This window comes from Plasmodium knowlesi, assembly GCF_000006355.2.
Source record: "Plasmodium knowlesi strain H genome assembly, chromosome: 9".
Lineage (NCBI taxonomy): Eukaryota > Apicomplexa > Aconoidasida > Haemosporida > Plasmodiidae > Plasmodium > Plasmodium knowlesi.
Genome location: NC_011910.2, coordinates 604,889 through 621,366, shown reverse-complemented (window position 1 = coordinate 621,366; position 16,478 = coordinate 604,889). Strand labels below are relative to the sequence as shown.

At 37.6% G+C, this 16,478-nt stretch overlaps 3 protein-coding genes across 3 annotated transcripts in view; all 3 read right to left on the bottom strand.

Annotated features, from left to right (window-relative positions):
• Window positions 1-314: 314 nt before the first annotated feature.
• On the bottom strand, window positions 315-2,557 carry PKNH_0913600 (palmitoyltransferase DHHC9, putative; the record flags this gene model as incomplete). Its single annotated transcript, XM_039114045.1, has 10 exons — window positions 315-424; window positions 568-631; window positions 745-783; window positions 919-987; window positions 1,136-1,176; window positions 1,344-1,380; window positions 1,585-1,767; window positions 1,917-2,041; window positions 2,183-2,332; window positions 2,491-2,557. The coding sequence occupies 10 exons, from the start codon at window positions 2,555-2,557 to the stop codon at window positions 315-317; spliced, it is 885 nt and encodes a 294-aa protein (XP_038969674.1).
• Window positions 2,558-3,269: 712 nt separating this feature from the next.
• Window positions 3,270-5,712, bottom strand: PKNH_0913500 (KIR protein; the record flags this gene model as incomplete). Its single annotated transcript, XM_002259123.1, has 3 exons — window positions 3,270-3,587; window positions 3,848-4,696; window positions 4,978-5,712. 3 exons carry the CDS (start codon window positions 5,710-5,712, stop codon window positions 3,270-3,272), a joined length of 1,902 nt encoding a protein of 633 aa, XP_002259159.1.
• Window positions 5,713-8,438: 2,726 nt separating this feature from the next.
• PKNH_0913400 (SICAvar, type I) overlaps window positions 8,439-16,478 on the bottom strand; it is a gene marked incomplete at both ends in the record, with an annotated part of 24,701 nt that continues 16,661 nt past the window's right edge. Inside the window, 7 exons of the mRNA XM_039114044.1 lie at window positions 8,439-8,867; window positions 9,196-9,852; window positions 10,186-10,848; window positions 11,075-11,779; window positions 12,497-13,123; window positions 13,825-14,445; window positions 14,610-14,731. Coding sequence (XP_038969673.1) covers window positions 8,439-8,867; window positions 9,196-9,852; window positions 10,186-10,848; window positions 11,075-11,779; window positions 12,497-13,123; window positions 13,825-14,445; window positions 14,610-14,731 — 3,824 coding nt within the window. The remainder of the gene's footprint in view (window positions 8,868-9,195; window positions 9,853-10,185; window positions 10,849-11,074; window positions 11,780-12,496; window positions 13,124-13,824; window positions 14,446-14,609; window positions 14,732-16,478) is intronic.

The following is a 16,478-nucleotide window of genomic DNA, read 5'->3' as shown; positions in this document are numbered from 1 at the left end:
TGTCTTATTAATAAATTGTGGCTTCGTTGCAAAAGGAAATTACAAATGTGTGTGGGGGGGGACAACGGAAAACTGCTATAAAAACACACAGAAGGAATAATCATGAGAATTGAAGAATTGCTAACGGAACAAAAGTGCGGCTCGAAAAACTTGCAGAAGCAACGTGCACGCTGTGGAAAAGGTCGAAATGACAGATACGCCATGACCCAATTACGTGCACACATCAGCAGACATGCACACATGGAGCAAACGCTTCCTTGTGTGTAATGGTACATTAAGGCAAATATGATTGTCATTCTCCGAAGACGCACAAATTAAACATTCTCCTCTTTCGAATTTTCGTCGTGACTAGCTAAAAATGAATCATCCATGTCGACGTTGTTGATGTTGAGGTATATGTCGTTGAGCGGGTACAGGTAGTCTTCTGGGAGGATAAAGAAAAAAAAAAAAAAAAAAAAGGATGCACCAATGTTTCTATGTAAAGCTAAGCCCGTGCTTAAGGGGTACATCACTCTGCGGAGGAACATTTCCAAATCTCATTTTTGAAATTCATTTCGGGACGCCTACTTGTAGGGTAGAGATTTTCGGGGGTGAGGGGGAAGAACCACTTCCACTTGAATTCGCCAAATACCTGTATTTTGTGAGTTGTGTGGGCATACGATGAGTACTTTTTCTACTTTTTTTTTTTTTGTTTTTTCGCTCCGTTGGTCAGGTTCTCTTGGCCTCCTTCAAAATTGTGTCTACCATTTTCCAGTTATTGTAGGTGCCCAAGTCATAAGGGTTCTGCGGGGGAATGAGAAGTTGGTACTGAAATTTGTAGTCTTAGTAAAATGACTAAATTATCCCCATCGTATGGCGCAGAACGAAGGGTGACACCTCACGCAGGCTCGACTCAACTGCTCTCCCTTCTTTTCTCACCTTATCCGTGTACGACGACTCTATTACAGTGATATTACGGGAAATGAAATAGACGTATTGGCAGTTCATCTGAGGGGGAGAAAAAGATAAGAAAAGGGACACTGTGTGTATATATAGGCATGATGGAAATTCTGAGCAGTGAACTCCTTAGCCCCTCAAAAGTGTCTGTGCAAACTTCAGGGCATTTTTTTTTTTTTTTTTTTCCTTTCTTTATTACGAAGACTAGAGCTATCATCATTGTAAGGGAAGCACAGACGGCTACGGAGGAGTGGAAATGGATGTGTTGTATTTTCTTCAGTGGACACATACACACAATATGATGAGCTTATAGGAACGAGTGTCTACAGGAAGCACGTAGACTCAGCGTTCACATCACGTGCACATTTTCAACCCACTGAGGGGATATATTTTCCTGTTCTTTTTACTGATCAGCAGGGCGCCATGGTGCAGCGTGTCGGAGGCCTATATTTTGGGGGGGAAAATAAGCAAACAGATGGAAGAACGAAAAACTATACATGTACAGGTAGCCTCAGTGGGGACCTACACAGGATGACCAGCCTAATGCACTACACAATGCGCCAATGCGCAGTAGTAACTTCCCCTCCTCCCTTCTGTGGGAAGTGCACCCAAGGAGCTCCTCTGGGGTGACCCCTTTCACCGAATTACCTTGTTACTTTCGCTTTCGTGTAGAGCCAGTATAAACTTCGGGCTAATCGTAATGGCAATGTACACCGTTGTGAGCAACCCGTAGGACAAGAAGAGGAAAAAGTACTTCAAGTTCCTCTCACCCACGCAGGTGCCTATCCATGGACAATGGTGGTCCATCTTCAGCACGCATTTCTTGCAGGACTGTATGGTCGGGAGAAGCAACTGTCTATGTCATCGGGCGTACAACTGGAGTATATATAGCAGAGAACGTTATAGTACTGCTTCAACATTAACTCAGCACACATTGTTGTCTATCACCCGTTTTTGCTAAGGGGCGGCGTGTGACTTACCCGGCAGTGGTGGGCCCTCTCTGGTCTAACAAGAAAGTTGCATTTGTCGCAGATGGTGTACTTATTCGGCGTGTAATTCCTAATTTTCCGCTTTTCGATCTGTATGTTATTTTCTTCTGCGTTTGCTGAGGGGCGATTACGAGGGAAAGGGGATTGGGGAAGTGCTTTCCATAGACAATGCGTCATTATTATATGTAGTAGCTGCTCACCCTGGGTAGGGAAAACTCAATGGAAATTTCTAAATCCAATTGGTACTCTCATCTCACCTTCCCACGTACTGTCCACGTATCCAGGGTTGTTGAAGGAGCACTTTATAAAGGACCAATAGTAGCAAATAAAAAAGGGGGCACTGAGTGCTCCCAGGATTATGCGCACTGTGCGGCCATAGCTGTTTAGGTATTCATTTTGGAGGCAATCTGCAATAGAGAGGGAGGGGAGTACATCGCACGATGTGATCCACCTTTTGTGATTGTTCCATGTATGTTTGTGTGCACACTTCTATACGAGCTTCTACAACTCGTGGAAGCGTGTGCGATGCGAGGGACGATCCCACGAAGGAAGATAGCGTACTCACACAGGTAGCACATATAAATGAAGGCACTCAAGAGTGTCACGAAAAGGAATGACAGAAAATTATTCATGTGGATGGTCTTTTAGGGTTCCAAAAAAAAAAAAAGGGAAGGCGGGGGTGGACGGAACTCCAAAAGTGGGGAAAGTAGGGGAAGAAAAATGTTCATTGCGTAACCTGCCAGAGCAGGGGTAAATATGCGCATGCAAATCTGTGGCACAGGGTTCGGAGGGGACATTTCACAAAGCGTTCCTTTCACCTTTCCAGTGTCGCTAATTTGGCATGCACATGTTTGCGCATTGGACTGTTTATCATTCTATGTGACTGCAGAGAGTTACTTTTTCCTCTTTTTTTTTTTTTTTTTTTTTTTTTTTTTTTTTGTTCCGTCCTCGCCTTCAGTCAAAAAATGCACTTTCCCAGCATTGGCCCCTCAAGACGTACATACAATAGTGGGTAAGCCTGCGGCAGCACGCGCAAATGCATGCACAGGAACATACGTGCGCATGGTTTAAAAAAAAAAAAAAAAAAAAAACTGTGCGGAAACTTCTACACATATGTCCCAGCAAGTCGATTCTTTCGTTGCGTGTCCTGTCGATTTTTTTTTTTTTTTTTTTTTTTCCCAGTGATAGTGAAAAACCTCTCCGGGGAAAATGCAAAACGCGAATGCCGCAAGAAAAAAAAAAAAAAAAATTGGACGAGGAAGGAGGCAAAAAGAAGCGACGAAGAACAAAAAAAAAAAAGACAAGAAAAGAAAAGTAAAAAGAAAAGGAAAGAGTGAGGGAATATTACGTGGCATAATAACGTATATTTCCTTGTCTTCTATTATTTGTTCTTGTTCGTGTACTTCCGGTTGGTCTACTAGGTGGTTCATTATAGATGGTCGAAACATCGGTGGAGCTACCACCTAAGGTGGACGATTCCCCACCACCACCACCTAGGGTGGAAGAATCGTCTCCTAGTGTGGAAGAATCATTCCCTGTGAAATTGTCATCAAAGTGTTGATGTCGAATAGTAGATCTTCTTCCTCTTCCCCTATTCCTTCCTCCTGTATTATTACTACCACCAAAGAGGGAGTTTTTTATTCCATCAAATAGGGAAGTATACTGAAAAAAAAAAAAAAAAAAAAGGAAAAGAAAGAACATATATGTATACACATATACATACACATATATATGTATATGTATATACGTATGTATATATGTATATATATATGTATATATGTATATATATGTATATATGTATGTATATATATGTATATGTATAATTATGTATATATGTACATATGTATATATGTATATGTATATGTATATGAATATTTATATGTATGTACATATATGTATATATTATAATGTAATGTACTTACTTTATATAAAAAGAAACCGATGGTTGGTAATCCAACTGTTGCTAATGTACCACCAGCTACAGTACCAGGAATGGAGGTGGTGGAGGAGGATGTACCCGTTGGTGTGGAAAGTGCATTTTCCTCTTCCATCGAGGCTGGATTGGAACGGTCTGTACATAAAGTTCCTAATGGTTCTGTAAGTGCCACCTTACACTCAGCATGTGTGTCCGCCTTCCCCCCATTTTTACAGACATTATACAAATTATTAAATTCCGTACACCACCCATTATTACTTCCCCCACCTTCCACCACATCTGGACACAAACCCCTCATAGTCCAATAAGCATTATATGCTCTTTGTAAGTACTTATAATATGGGTTAGCACAATTCATCCCCCCATGCTGCTCACCTAAAGCTGTCTTCATGTAATTTTTGTCTTCGAAATAATCGAACAAAATTTTATTTAGCATGAAATACTTCATCCCTCTAGTCGGAAAATTGAAGGTGCACCCATGCTCACTTGTATTCTGCTCCACTGCAACCTTAATCTTTTCCATATTATCTCTGAATGATTTATTTCTCCACTTAAATTTTCTCCACAACATACCCCCCACCCAAAAGTAAAAGAAGTTACAATATTTGTTATTATTGGTAGTAGAGCTGCTCTTCATTCTTTGTACATAGCACAAACCCTTTATAATTCGTTCGGTAAACTCGTTAATATCGGGAGCCTTATCCTCCCCCAAAGGGTGCCTCATTTGTTTGATCCACGTCCAGTCATTCTCATCCTCGCCTCCACAACTACTCTCGCCGCCTTCGAAGCTTTTGTAGAATTGTGCACGTGACGGTAGTGCACTCAATTTCTCTTCCTACAAATAGATAATTTAGTCGGTTTATATATACATTTTCTTACATATACATACAACTATATACATATATACATGTATATATGTATATACAGTAGTTCAATACATGAGGTACAAACTACTATTACTGTACATGTAATCATGAGTTATATAATCATGAATTATGTAATCATGAGTTGTCTATTCAAAAGAAGAGAGAGGAAAAGGAAGGAATAAAAAAAAAAAAAAAAAAAAGAAAGAAAAGAAGGAAGGAAAAAAAAGGAAGAGGATGTTTTTATTTTTACTTCTATTTCTTCTATGTTCCATAGAGGGTTGTCGTCATCATCGTGGTCTTCTTCTTCCTCGTCTTCCGATTCTCCTTCAGTCACAGGAGTGCATTTCCATTTTGGTTTATGGTTATTATCAAAATATTTACTATATTCAGTCTTCAGTTCCTGACAGAATTTATCCCCCGACGCATCACTCCCGCAGGCACTATTTACACTTGAGTAGGCTTGTTCAACTTCCTTCACATATGTGGCACATTCTGAACTGCATAAAAATTTATTCTTCACTTCGCTCTTACTTTCTAAACTCTTATAATTATAAGCGTAATCGAAAATTTTCTTATAGAGGTCGAAGAGATCTTTGCCAATATAAGGATATAAATCCTCACACTTCTCCTTGAATGCACCTTTAAATTGGAAATTTCCCAGATGCGTATAAGCAGGTTTCATGGCGTCGTGCAGAGAAGCAGGGCCTGTTAATTTGTCTTTTAATAAATTTCCCAACCAAAAGTAAAAAAAGTGGCATGGTTCATAATAGGGTGAGCTACCTCTGTCTTGTGTGAATACACGGCAGTAGGCCTCCAAAATTTGTTCGGCATCATTCTTAGCACTTGTGAATACTCCCACTCCTACCCCCAGATCCACCAATATGCTGCCATTTTTACTTGGATCTCCATGACTTGTAGTGCAGTTCCTCTCTTTTCCGAGTGCCTCATATTTCTGCTCTGAGGGTAATGGACTTGAAGTTGCCATTTTACCATATTCCTTTCTTCTATTTCATCCTCTTTTTCTTATATTTTCTTGTTCCTTAAGCCTTATGCTTTTTTCTTCCTTTAAATCCTCTTTTTTTCTTCTTCTTCCTTCTAACCTACCCCCCTTTGATCTTTAAAAACTTCTTTTTTTCTCTTTTTTTCCCTTAAAGCCTTATATTCATATTTGTTTTAAAAATTCATTTTTTTTCCCTTTTATACCTTAATTTCTTTTCCTTTTTTTTTTCTTTAAACATACTTGTTTTCCTTTTTCCTATAGATTTCCTTCTTCCTCTGTAGGAACATATTACATTAATTCTATTTTCCCTCTTTTTCTTTCAATCAATTTTTCTTTTGATATTTTCTTATATCCATTTTATATATTGCTTCCTACATTCTAAATAAAATATCTTCCCCCCTCCCATTATTATCATTTTTTTATCTACACCGTTAAAAATAAATGATATATATATATAGGTGCCATTCCTTATTATGCACTAAACTTGATCAACCTAAATTCCCTATTGTAAGCTTATATATAATAGTTCACCTCAGTTTTCGGCTTTTAAGGTTCAGGGTTCCGGTGTTTAAGGTTCAGATTTTAACTTCATGTGTTATAGGTTATTAAGGTCATTTTACTAATATACAGGATACATAAAACGATGAAAAGCAAAATATTAAATAGGATCGTAATTCTTAAAATCTAAGACCTACCTCCCTTAAGGCTAAACCCAATGCATGAACCTTAAAACCCTAAACCCGGATCCTTCAACTCTGAGATCGAGATACCTAAACCCTGAACCCTAAACCCTAAACCCTAAACCCTGAATCCTAAACCCTAAACCCTGAACCCTAAACCCTAAACCCTAAACCCTAAACCCTGAACCCTAAACCCTGAACCCTGAACCCTAAATATTAAACCCTAAAAATAAACCCCAAACCCTAAATCCAGAGAACAAAAATTTTAAACACCTAAACCCTAAACCCTAAACCCTGAACCGTGAACCCTGAACCTTACTTCCCTCAGAACACCAAATGTTTATTCCCTCGGACCATACAACCCAAACCCTAAATCCTGAAATTCTCACCCTGAACCCTAAACCCTAAACCCTAAACACTGAAACCCTGAACCGTAAACCCATGAACCCTGAACCCTGAACCCTGAACCCTGAACCCTGAACCCTTGAACCCTAAAACCTAAACCCGAAACCCTAAGACCTAAACCCGAAACCCTGAATCCTAATACACTAAACCTTAAACCCTGAATCCTGAACCCTAAACCCCTAAACCCGGAACTCAACTTAAACCTTAACTCGGAACACACTTTACCTTTAACCCGGAACCTACTTTTACCCTTAACCCGGAACCTACCTTATTTTTAACCCGGAACCCATTTTACCCCTTAACCCGGAACCCATTTTACCCCTTAACCCGGAACCCATTTTACCCCTTAACCCGGAACCCATTTTACCCCTTAACCCGGAACCCATTTTACCCCTTAACCCGGAACCATTTTACCCCTTAACCCTGAACCTACCTTACGCTAAAACCGGAACCAACTTTACCTTTGACCCGGAACTTACATTATCTTTAACCAGGAATCTACTTTATTTTTAACCGGGAACCCACATTACACTTAACCAGGAACCCACCTTAACCCGGAACCAACTTTTACCCTTAACCCGGAACCAACATTCCCTTTAACCCGGAACCTACCTTATTTTTAACCCGGACCTAACTTCAACTTTAACCCGGAACCTACCTTATACTTAACCCGGAACTAACTTCACCTTTCACCCGGAGCCTACTTCACTCTTAACCCGGAACCCACCTTATGTTTAACCCGTAACCAACTTTACTTTTAACCCGTAACCAACTTTTACCCTTAACCCGGAACCGACTTTTACCCTTAACCCGGAACCAACTTTTACCCTTAACCAGGAACCAATTTTACCCTTAACTCGTAACGAACTTTACTTTTAACCCGGAACGCTGAATCCAGCCATTTCCGCATATTCTCGTTATTCTGTATAAATTTTTGATGTAATGTGTATGTGTACTTCGATAAAGTTGTTTGTGCCAACACGTATGTAAACACAATTTTTCCTTGCGTCGGATAAGTGTGTGTTTTTCCTTTATATTTTGCGACCTTTCGCAACTGTAATATATTTCATCATCCACCGTGATTTTTTTTTTTTTTTTTTTTTTTTGGTGTGCGCGGGTAGGACACATCACAATATGAGCGCGCGCTTACCGTCCTGCTTTCCGCAAAAAAAAAAAAAAAAAAAAAAAAAAAAAAAAAAAAAATATTTTTCGCAAGCGCAAAAAAAAAAAAGGACAAAAAAAAGAGAGAAGAAAAATGTGTTTTTAAAAAAAAAAAGAAGAATGTTTTTTTCTTTTTTTTCTATAAACAAAAGGGTGTCCTTTCACAAAAGAAAAAAAAAAAGAAAAAATTTTTGCAAACAAAATAAGAAATAAATGTGGAAGAAAGAATCTTCTTTTTTTTCTTTTTTTTTTTTTTCAAGAAAATATAAAAAGGAAAAAAAAAAAGGACAAAGGGTGTGAAAACAATATCCTTCATCTTAAACAATAACTCCTAAACTGTGAACCCTAAACCCTGAACCTAAACGCTGAAACCATAAAAACTAAACCGTCAACCCTAAACCCTAAAACCCTAAACTGTGAATCCTAAACTGTGAACCCTAAACTGTGAACCTGAGACCATGAACCCTAAACCATAAACACGGAACCTAAACTTGGAACCTCTTCAATAGGAACACGTTCCATAGGAACCTCTTCCATAAGAACCTCTTCCATAAGAACCTCTTCCTTAAGAACCTGTTCTTCTTCCATAAATTCGCTTCCCATGAATTCTTGAACCAGAAGTTCCAGAAAATCCTTCTGGTTCGATTGTGTGTCCCCTTTTTGACATTCGTCCAACACTTCAAAATGAATTTCAATAATCGTGCGACGATTCACGCGACCAGAACGTTTCGTTCTCGTTGGAGCAGAACGCCGTTTTCGTTCCTTCACCAATCGATATTCATGTGGACCAGCTTCTTCCACATGATCGAGGACTTGTTCCTGTACTGATGGACCAGGAATTTCAACAGGAGATCTTCGGAAACGTCCTCCTCCTTTACCAAGAGGACCAAAATACTACAAAAAAAAAAAAAAAGAAAAAAATGAGAGGATATTTTTGTTATGAAGATTGTGAAATGTTCTTTTTACACATTTATTTTATTTAAATTTTTTTTTTTTCCTTTTAACCATTAAAAAAATTTTTTTTCCTTTTAACCATTAAAAAAATTTTTTTTCCTTTTAACCATTTAAAAATTTTTTTCTTTTCTTTTAACCATTAAAAAAATTTTTTTTTTTTTTCCTTTTAACCATTAATATTGTCCATTAAATTTTTTTTTTTTTGTCATTAATTTTTTTTTTTTTTTTTTTTTCATTAATTTTTTTCTTTTTTTTTTTTTTATCTTACCTTCCAAAGGTAATAAGCCATAGCAGAAAGGCCAATAGAGACAGGAGCCAAAGGAAGAAAAGGGGTAAGGATATCCGTAAGAAGGATGGGACAGACTGTATTCGATAATGTTTCTTCCATATGGTCTTTGTTCTGTTTGTCCTCGAACAATTTATTAACTTCGCTCCCTACGTTGTCATTGCTAATGGAGCAATCATCATAATCTTGGTCAATTTTGCATTCAAAACAAGAAATACCATTAGTACCATTGATGCATTTAGATAATACATTCTTCATAATGTCTTTACTTTTACCAAAAGCATGTTCTATGCCCGAATGTACGCTACAATCAGGATGTACCTTATACTTTTTTTGTATTTCTGCCATTTTTTTTAATTGTTCTGCATATTCTTTTAGAAATAAACAACCCATCGTTTGTTCAAACGATGGGCCCTTAAACTGGCCCATCGTGTGGCCATTACCATGAGTATAAATGTGCTCTAATCCTGCAGCAAAAAGTAAACAAGCTTCTTTATTTGTATGTTTTCCTTTATGGCCGAATGTACTCCATTTAGCTTCGTCATTGCAGTATTGGTTAACTGCAGCCTGATTTCTACCCTGCACCATTTGTTCTAGAAGTTGCGCTAATACGCCTTTGGCGTCACTGTCGATGTCGCTCTAATCATAAAAAAAGAAGGGAGAAATATATATATATATATGTATACACATATGTATACACATATGTGTATACATATACATATATACATATACATATACATGTATATACATATATACATATACATATGCATATATATAAATATACATATATACATATACATACATATACATATATACATATGTACATATACATATGTGCGTATATATATATATACATATATACATATATATACATATATATATACATATATATACATACATATGTATATATACAGATATACATATATACATATACATGAATATATATGTATATATGTAGTTGTCCATCCTTACCCAAGATGGTATTCCATTTTGAAGTTTATGTTGGCTCCTTAGCTTTTGTTTTATAGCACATTGGACTTGAGTACAAAATAATTCTATTTTATTTATTTTCTCTAGTGTTTTTTCCTGGTTGTTGTTGGATGCGGTGTTGGATTGGTCTTCGTTGTTGAGGAGAATGGTCATTTTATCCTTTACTTTGTCATTGGGATTGTTGCCAATTTGACAATTGGGAAAATTGTCATGTCTTTTGCAAACAAAACAATAATTAGTACCATTACTACCCCCTGAGCATGAAGTTCCTCCATTCTTCATAGTGGCATTACCTTCTTCAAAAGCGTATTTTATTGCCTCTTTTAATTTAGTTCCATCGAGGGGACATTGATCATTTGCTTTGTCTATTAATTGATCAGCATAAAGATTAAGTGCTGCGCACATCATAGTTTTTTTAAGTGATTTGGTAGCATCGTCACCTTCGTTTATATTAGAAATGTGTTTTAAACCTAAAGCAAAAAGCTTACAAGCTTTTTGCTTTGCCTTTTTTTCTCCTGGTGTGTCGTCTTTCGACGAACCGATGTCGCCGGTGCAGTATGTGGCAACTTCATTCCAATTCCCATCATTCGTAATTTTTTTTAGAAGTTTCTTTAATTCCTCTTCAACGACAGTGTTTATGTCATTCTGATCATAAAAGAAGGAAGAAAAGAAAGAAAAAAATATATATGTATATGTATACACATATGTATACACATATGTGTATACATATATATATACATATATATACATATACATATATACATATATACATATATATATATATATACATATATACATATACATATATACATATGCGTATATATATATGTATATGTATATATGTATATATGTAGTTGTCTACCGCCCTTACCCAAGATGGTGTTTCCTTTTTGCCTTTTGTCGCCAGATTCCATTTCCTTGCTGCACATTGGAGTTGAGTACAGAAAGTGGTCATTTCATTTATTTCCTTTAATGTTGGTTCCATTTTGGTGTTAATGGAGTTGTCTTCGAGGAGATTGTTCATTTGTTTTGGGACTTTGTCTTTGTCGTTGTCGTTATTATTACAGGGTGAACTTCCACCTGATGATGCTGTTGCAATTAAGTCTTTATCAACGAGGAGGTTGCAAGAACTAAAATTTTCATTCCTTTCACACGTAAAACAAACATTATTACCACTACCACCAGTTGGACACGAAGTCGAAGACGTAGTATTACTTCCATTCCCTGCTTCAAACATTGCCCTTATTTTGTCCTCACCAATGGGACAACTTGTCTCCGTTTGTTTTTTTATTTTATCTGCGTAAAGATTAAGTGCTGCGCACATCATAGTTTGTTTAAAAAACTTGTCATCCGCCTTTGCAGTTGCAATCTGGGTGCCGCCGTTGGCGACACCTTCGGCTTCAGAAATGTATTTTAGTCCTGCCGTGATATGATTACAAGCTTTTCTTTCAACACTATGTTCATTACCATCACCAAAATCATTGCATGCAGAATTAGTTTTGTCCTTTCCATTCTGAGAGATTTGATCGAACATCTTGGTCAGTGCCTCTTTAACAGCCTTATCCCAAAAGTCACACTGTAAAAGAAAAAGAAAGAAAAGGTTATATATGTAATTTATTGTGTAGTATCCGGTTGTTGTGCCATCCGGTTGGTGTAGTATCCGGTTAGTGTATAGTATCCGGTTGGTGTAGTATCCGGTTGGTGTAGTATCCTGCTGCTGCAGTATCCGGTTGATGTAGTATCCGATCATGGTCTGCGAGGAGTTTTTCCTTTCCCCCCCTAAAGCAGCTAAAGTTAACCCTGGAACCCTACTCCTAAACCCGGAACCCTACTCCTAAACCCGGAACCCTACTCCTAAACCCGAAACCTTACTCCTAAACCCCGAAACCTTACTCCTAAACCCCGAAACCTTACTCCTAAACCCCGAAACCTTACTCCTAAACCCCGAAACCTTACTCCTAAACCCCGAAACCTTACTCCTATACCCTGCAAACTTACTCCTATACCATCAAACATTACCCCTACACCCAGAAACCTTATTCCTATATCCTAAAACCTCATTCCAATACTGTACAATCTTACTCCTTTATCCCAAAACCTTATTCTAACATTCCTACAACGTCATTCCTATACCCGGAATATAACTTCTAGCAACCTGGAAACTTTATTCTAATACCCCATAACCTTCTTCCTATATCCGGAATCTGAATTTTTTTTTTTTTTCCTTTTGTCCTTTTATTCATTCTACCCCACAATGCTGTGGTGATAGGTTGGTTGTGGTAGTAATACTTACCCATGTCTTGTTAGTAGTACCCTTCATGCCGTTTTTGAACCACCTGGGTGCGGCACATTTAATATAATCGCATAAGTTCTTCATTTCATTTATATTCGTTAGGGTCTCTGTGGAGGTTTCGGTAATTTTGTCCTTAACTTGTTCTAATTTGTTCTTTGCTAGCGTCTTATCTTTGGTGGTGCCATTTTTGGTAATTTGGCAGTTGTCATAGTCGCCTTCATTCCAATAGCAAGGGACACATGATTCGGGGCCATTGCAAATAACCTTCTTACTTGGTTCCCATGAACCAAAAGCTCTTTTTATTCCTGATTCCACTAAACAATTCGCTTTGTCTTTCATATGTTTTGCATAAGCGTGAAGTAAGAAACAACCCATTGTCCGTCTCAACGGTGGGTTGGACAAAAGTTTATTGTCGCCTGTCGACGACAACGGCTTCGCCGTCGTCGTATACAGATGCTTTAAGCCGGCATGCAAATAATTGCATGCCTTCCTTTCAGGATCAGTGGGAGTTCTATCACCATCCACTTTACTACAATCCCCATTATCTCCTGTGCCCTTTGTGGTCATTGCTTGTGACAATTCTTTCCATAGTTGCTCTAATTCGCCACCCTTCTTCCAAAATGTTTTCTGCCAAGTAAAGAAAATATATATATATATATATATATATATATATATATATATACATATACATAGGTACATGTATATGTACACATTCTTCCTCTTTTTTCTTTTCCTTCTTTCTTTTTCTTTTTTTTTTTTTTTTTTTCCTTTTCTTTTCTCTTTCGTGCTGGTGTGCCATCCGGTTGTTCTATAGTATCCGGTCCGTGTCTACGAGGAGTCTTTCCTTTCCCCCCCTAAAGTAACTAAAGCTAACCCCGGAACCTTATTCCTATACCCTAAAACCTTTATTCCTAAACCCAGAACCTTATTCCAACACCCTCACAACCTTCTTCCTAAACACGGAATCTAATTTCTGACACCCCAACAACCTTATTCTAGCACCCCAACAACATCATTCCAACACCCCTACAACTTTATTCTAATACCCCCAAAACAACCATATTCTAACACCGCTACAACCTTATTCATATACTTTAAAACCTTCTTTCTATACGCTGAACCTTATTCTAATACCCCTATAACCTTACTTCTATACCTTTACAACCTTATTCTGACAGCCCTACAACCTTTATTACTGAACCCGGAATCTGAATTATTATTTTTTTTTTTTTTTTTTTTTCTTTAAATTCTTTTTTTTTTAAATTCCTTTTTTTCTAAATTCCTTTTTTTTTATATTCCTCTTCCATTGCATTTTATATTATACTTACCGCACTGCTCTTGAGTGGTCCATCAGATGCAGCGAGTGCGTGAACTCGAGAGGATAAACATTGTAAGCGATCACAGAGAGATGGACCGGCGTTCCCCCCTGTTGTAGTTATTGGGGTGAAAGCGGTCTTGACTTTGTCTTCTCTCCCTGTGAGTAATGGTTCCAATTTGTCCTTAACCTGGACATCGTCACTGCCAATTTTGCAAGTTCCATAGTTGATGTCGTTCAAATTGCAGTCAATACAAGGTTGCTTCGTGCAATGAGCTTTTTTAATGTCGTTCCATGCTTTAGAACCTGCCTCAATACCTTTAGATATATCGCATATTGTACTTCTTTTTTTCATTTCCTCCACGATCCTCTTTAACCATAAACAAGAGAGGACTTGCCTAATGTCCTGGTGGTCAAAGGGGTTTGCATCCTTCGTTCTGTCATATTCATGCTTAATGCTCGAAATATGTTGAAGCCCCGCTACAACAAGCTTACAGGCGGTCTCGTTTGCCCTGCCATGGGCATCATTGCCCCAAGTGCCGTTGGTACAGTGTTGAGAAACATCATTCTGATTTTTACTCATGCCATCTAGGAGTTCCCCTAATCTCCAGTTGAAGTCATCTTTCAGTTGATTCTGCACGTGGGGCGGAGGATTAATATATATATACATATATACATACATACATGCATACGTACATACATACATGCGTATGTATCTATATATGCCACGTAAATGTATTCGTACGCGTTCATATATGTGCACGCGACCCCTTCGTGCAGTTTATTCCGTTCGCCTACTCGTTGTGTTCCGCTTTTTTCCCAGGGAGTACTACCGACAGCGAGGCTCCTATTCTTCTCCCATTTGCCCATTACACATGTAAGACGATTACATATGTCCTTATCCTGCTCGCACGGTTTGCCTATACAGAATTATTTTATTTTTTTTTTTTTTTTGGGGGGGAGGGAGGAAGGAAAAAGAAAAGGTAATAAAAAATGAATGGTGATTGTGTTGTTGTTGTGTTGTTGTTGTGTTGTTGTTGTGTTAGTATGTTGGTTATGGTAGTATGTTGGTTATGTTACTATGTTGGTTGTGTTAGTATGTTTGGTTATGTTAGTATGTTGGTTGTGTTAGTATGTTGGTTATGTTAGTATGTTGTGTTGTGTTAGTAGGTTGGTTGTGTTAGTATGTTGTGTTGTGTTAGTATGTTGTGTTAGTATGTTGGTTATGGTAGTATGTTGGTTATGTTACTATGTTGGTTGTGTTAATAGGTTGGTTGTGTTAGTATGTTGGTTGTGTTAGTATGTTGGTTGTGTTAGTATGTTGGTTATGTTAGTATGTGTCGGTTGTGTCAGTATGTTGTGTTGTGTTAGTATGTTGGTTATGTTAGTATGTTGGTTATGTTAGTTATGTCAGTATGTTGGTTGTATGTTAGTATGTTGGTTATGTTAGTATGTTGGTTATGTTAGTATGTTGGTTATGTTAGTATGTTGGTTATGTTAGTATGTGTTGGTTATGTTAGTATGTTGGTTATGTTAGTATGTTGGTTCTGTATTAGTATGTTGGTTATGTTAGTATGTTGGTTGTGTCAGTAGGTTGTGTTGTGTTAGTATGTTGTGTTGTGTTAGTATGTTGGTTGTGTTAGTATGTTGGTTGTGTTGGTTGTATGTTGGTTGTATATTGGTTGTGTGGTTGTTGTGGTTGTGTTGGTTGTGTTGGTTGTGTTGGTTGTTGTTGTTGTTGTTGTTGTTGTTGTTGGTTGTATGTTGGTTGTGTTGTTTGTGTTGGTTGTGTTAGTAGGTTGGTTGTGTTAGTATGCTGTGTTGTGTTAGTATGTTGGTTATGTTAGTACGTTGGTTCCAACACAACCAACATTTTGTAGTGTTGGTGGTAGCAACACAAAATACTGGTACCACAACCACCACAATTGTGTTGGTTATGGGTTAGTGTGTTGTGTTGTGTTAGTATGTTGGTTATGTTAGTATGTTGTGTTGTGTTAGTATGTTGTGTTGGTACCAACACAACCAACATTTTGTGTTGGTGGTACCAACATTTGGTAGTGGTGGTGGTACCAACACAACCAACATTTTGTGTTGATACCAACAGTACCAACATTCTGTGTTGGTGGTAACAACATTTTGTGGTGATTATGTTGTGTTGTGTTATTTCTACTTACATATGGTCTTGAGAAGAGAAGACTTCGATAAGGAACTAGTAGTAGTAGTACTAGTAGTAGTAGTGTTGTGGTTGTATTGTGGTTGTGTTGTGTCAGTATGTTGGTTGTATGTTGGTTGTGTTAGTATGTTGGTTATGTTAGTATGTTGTGTTGTGTTAGTATGTTGGTTATGTTAGTATGTTGGTTATGTTAGTATGTTGTGTTGTGTTAGTATGTTCGTTATGTCAGTATGTTGTGTTGTGTTAGTATGTTGTGTTGTGTTAGTATGTTGTGTTGTGTTAGTATGTTGTGGTTGTGTTAGTATGTTGGTTGTATGTTGGTTGTGTTGTGTTAGTATGTTGGTTATGTTAGTATATTGGTTATGTTACTATGTTGGTTATGTTAGTAGGTTGGTTATGTTAGTTGTATGGTGGTTATGTTAGTATGTTGGTTATGTTAGTATGTTGGTTATGTTAGTATGTTGGTTTTGTGTTAGTATGTTAGTTGTGTTAGT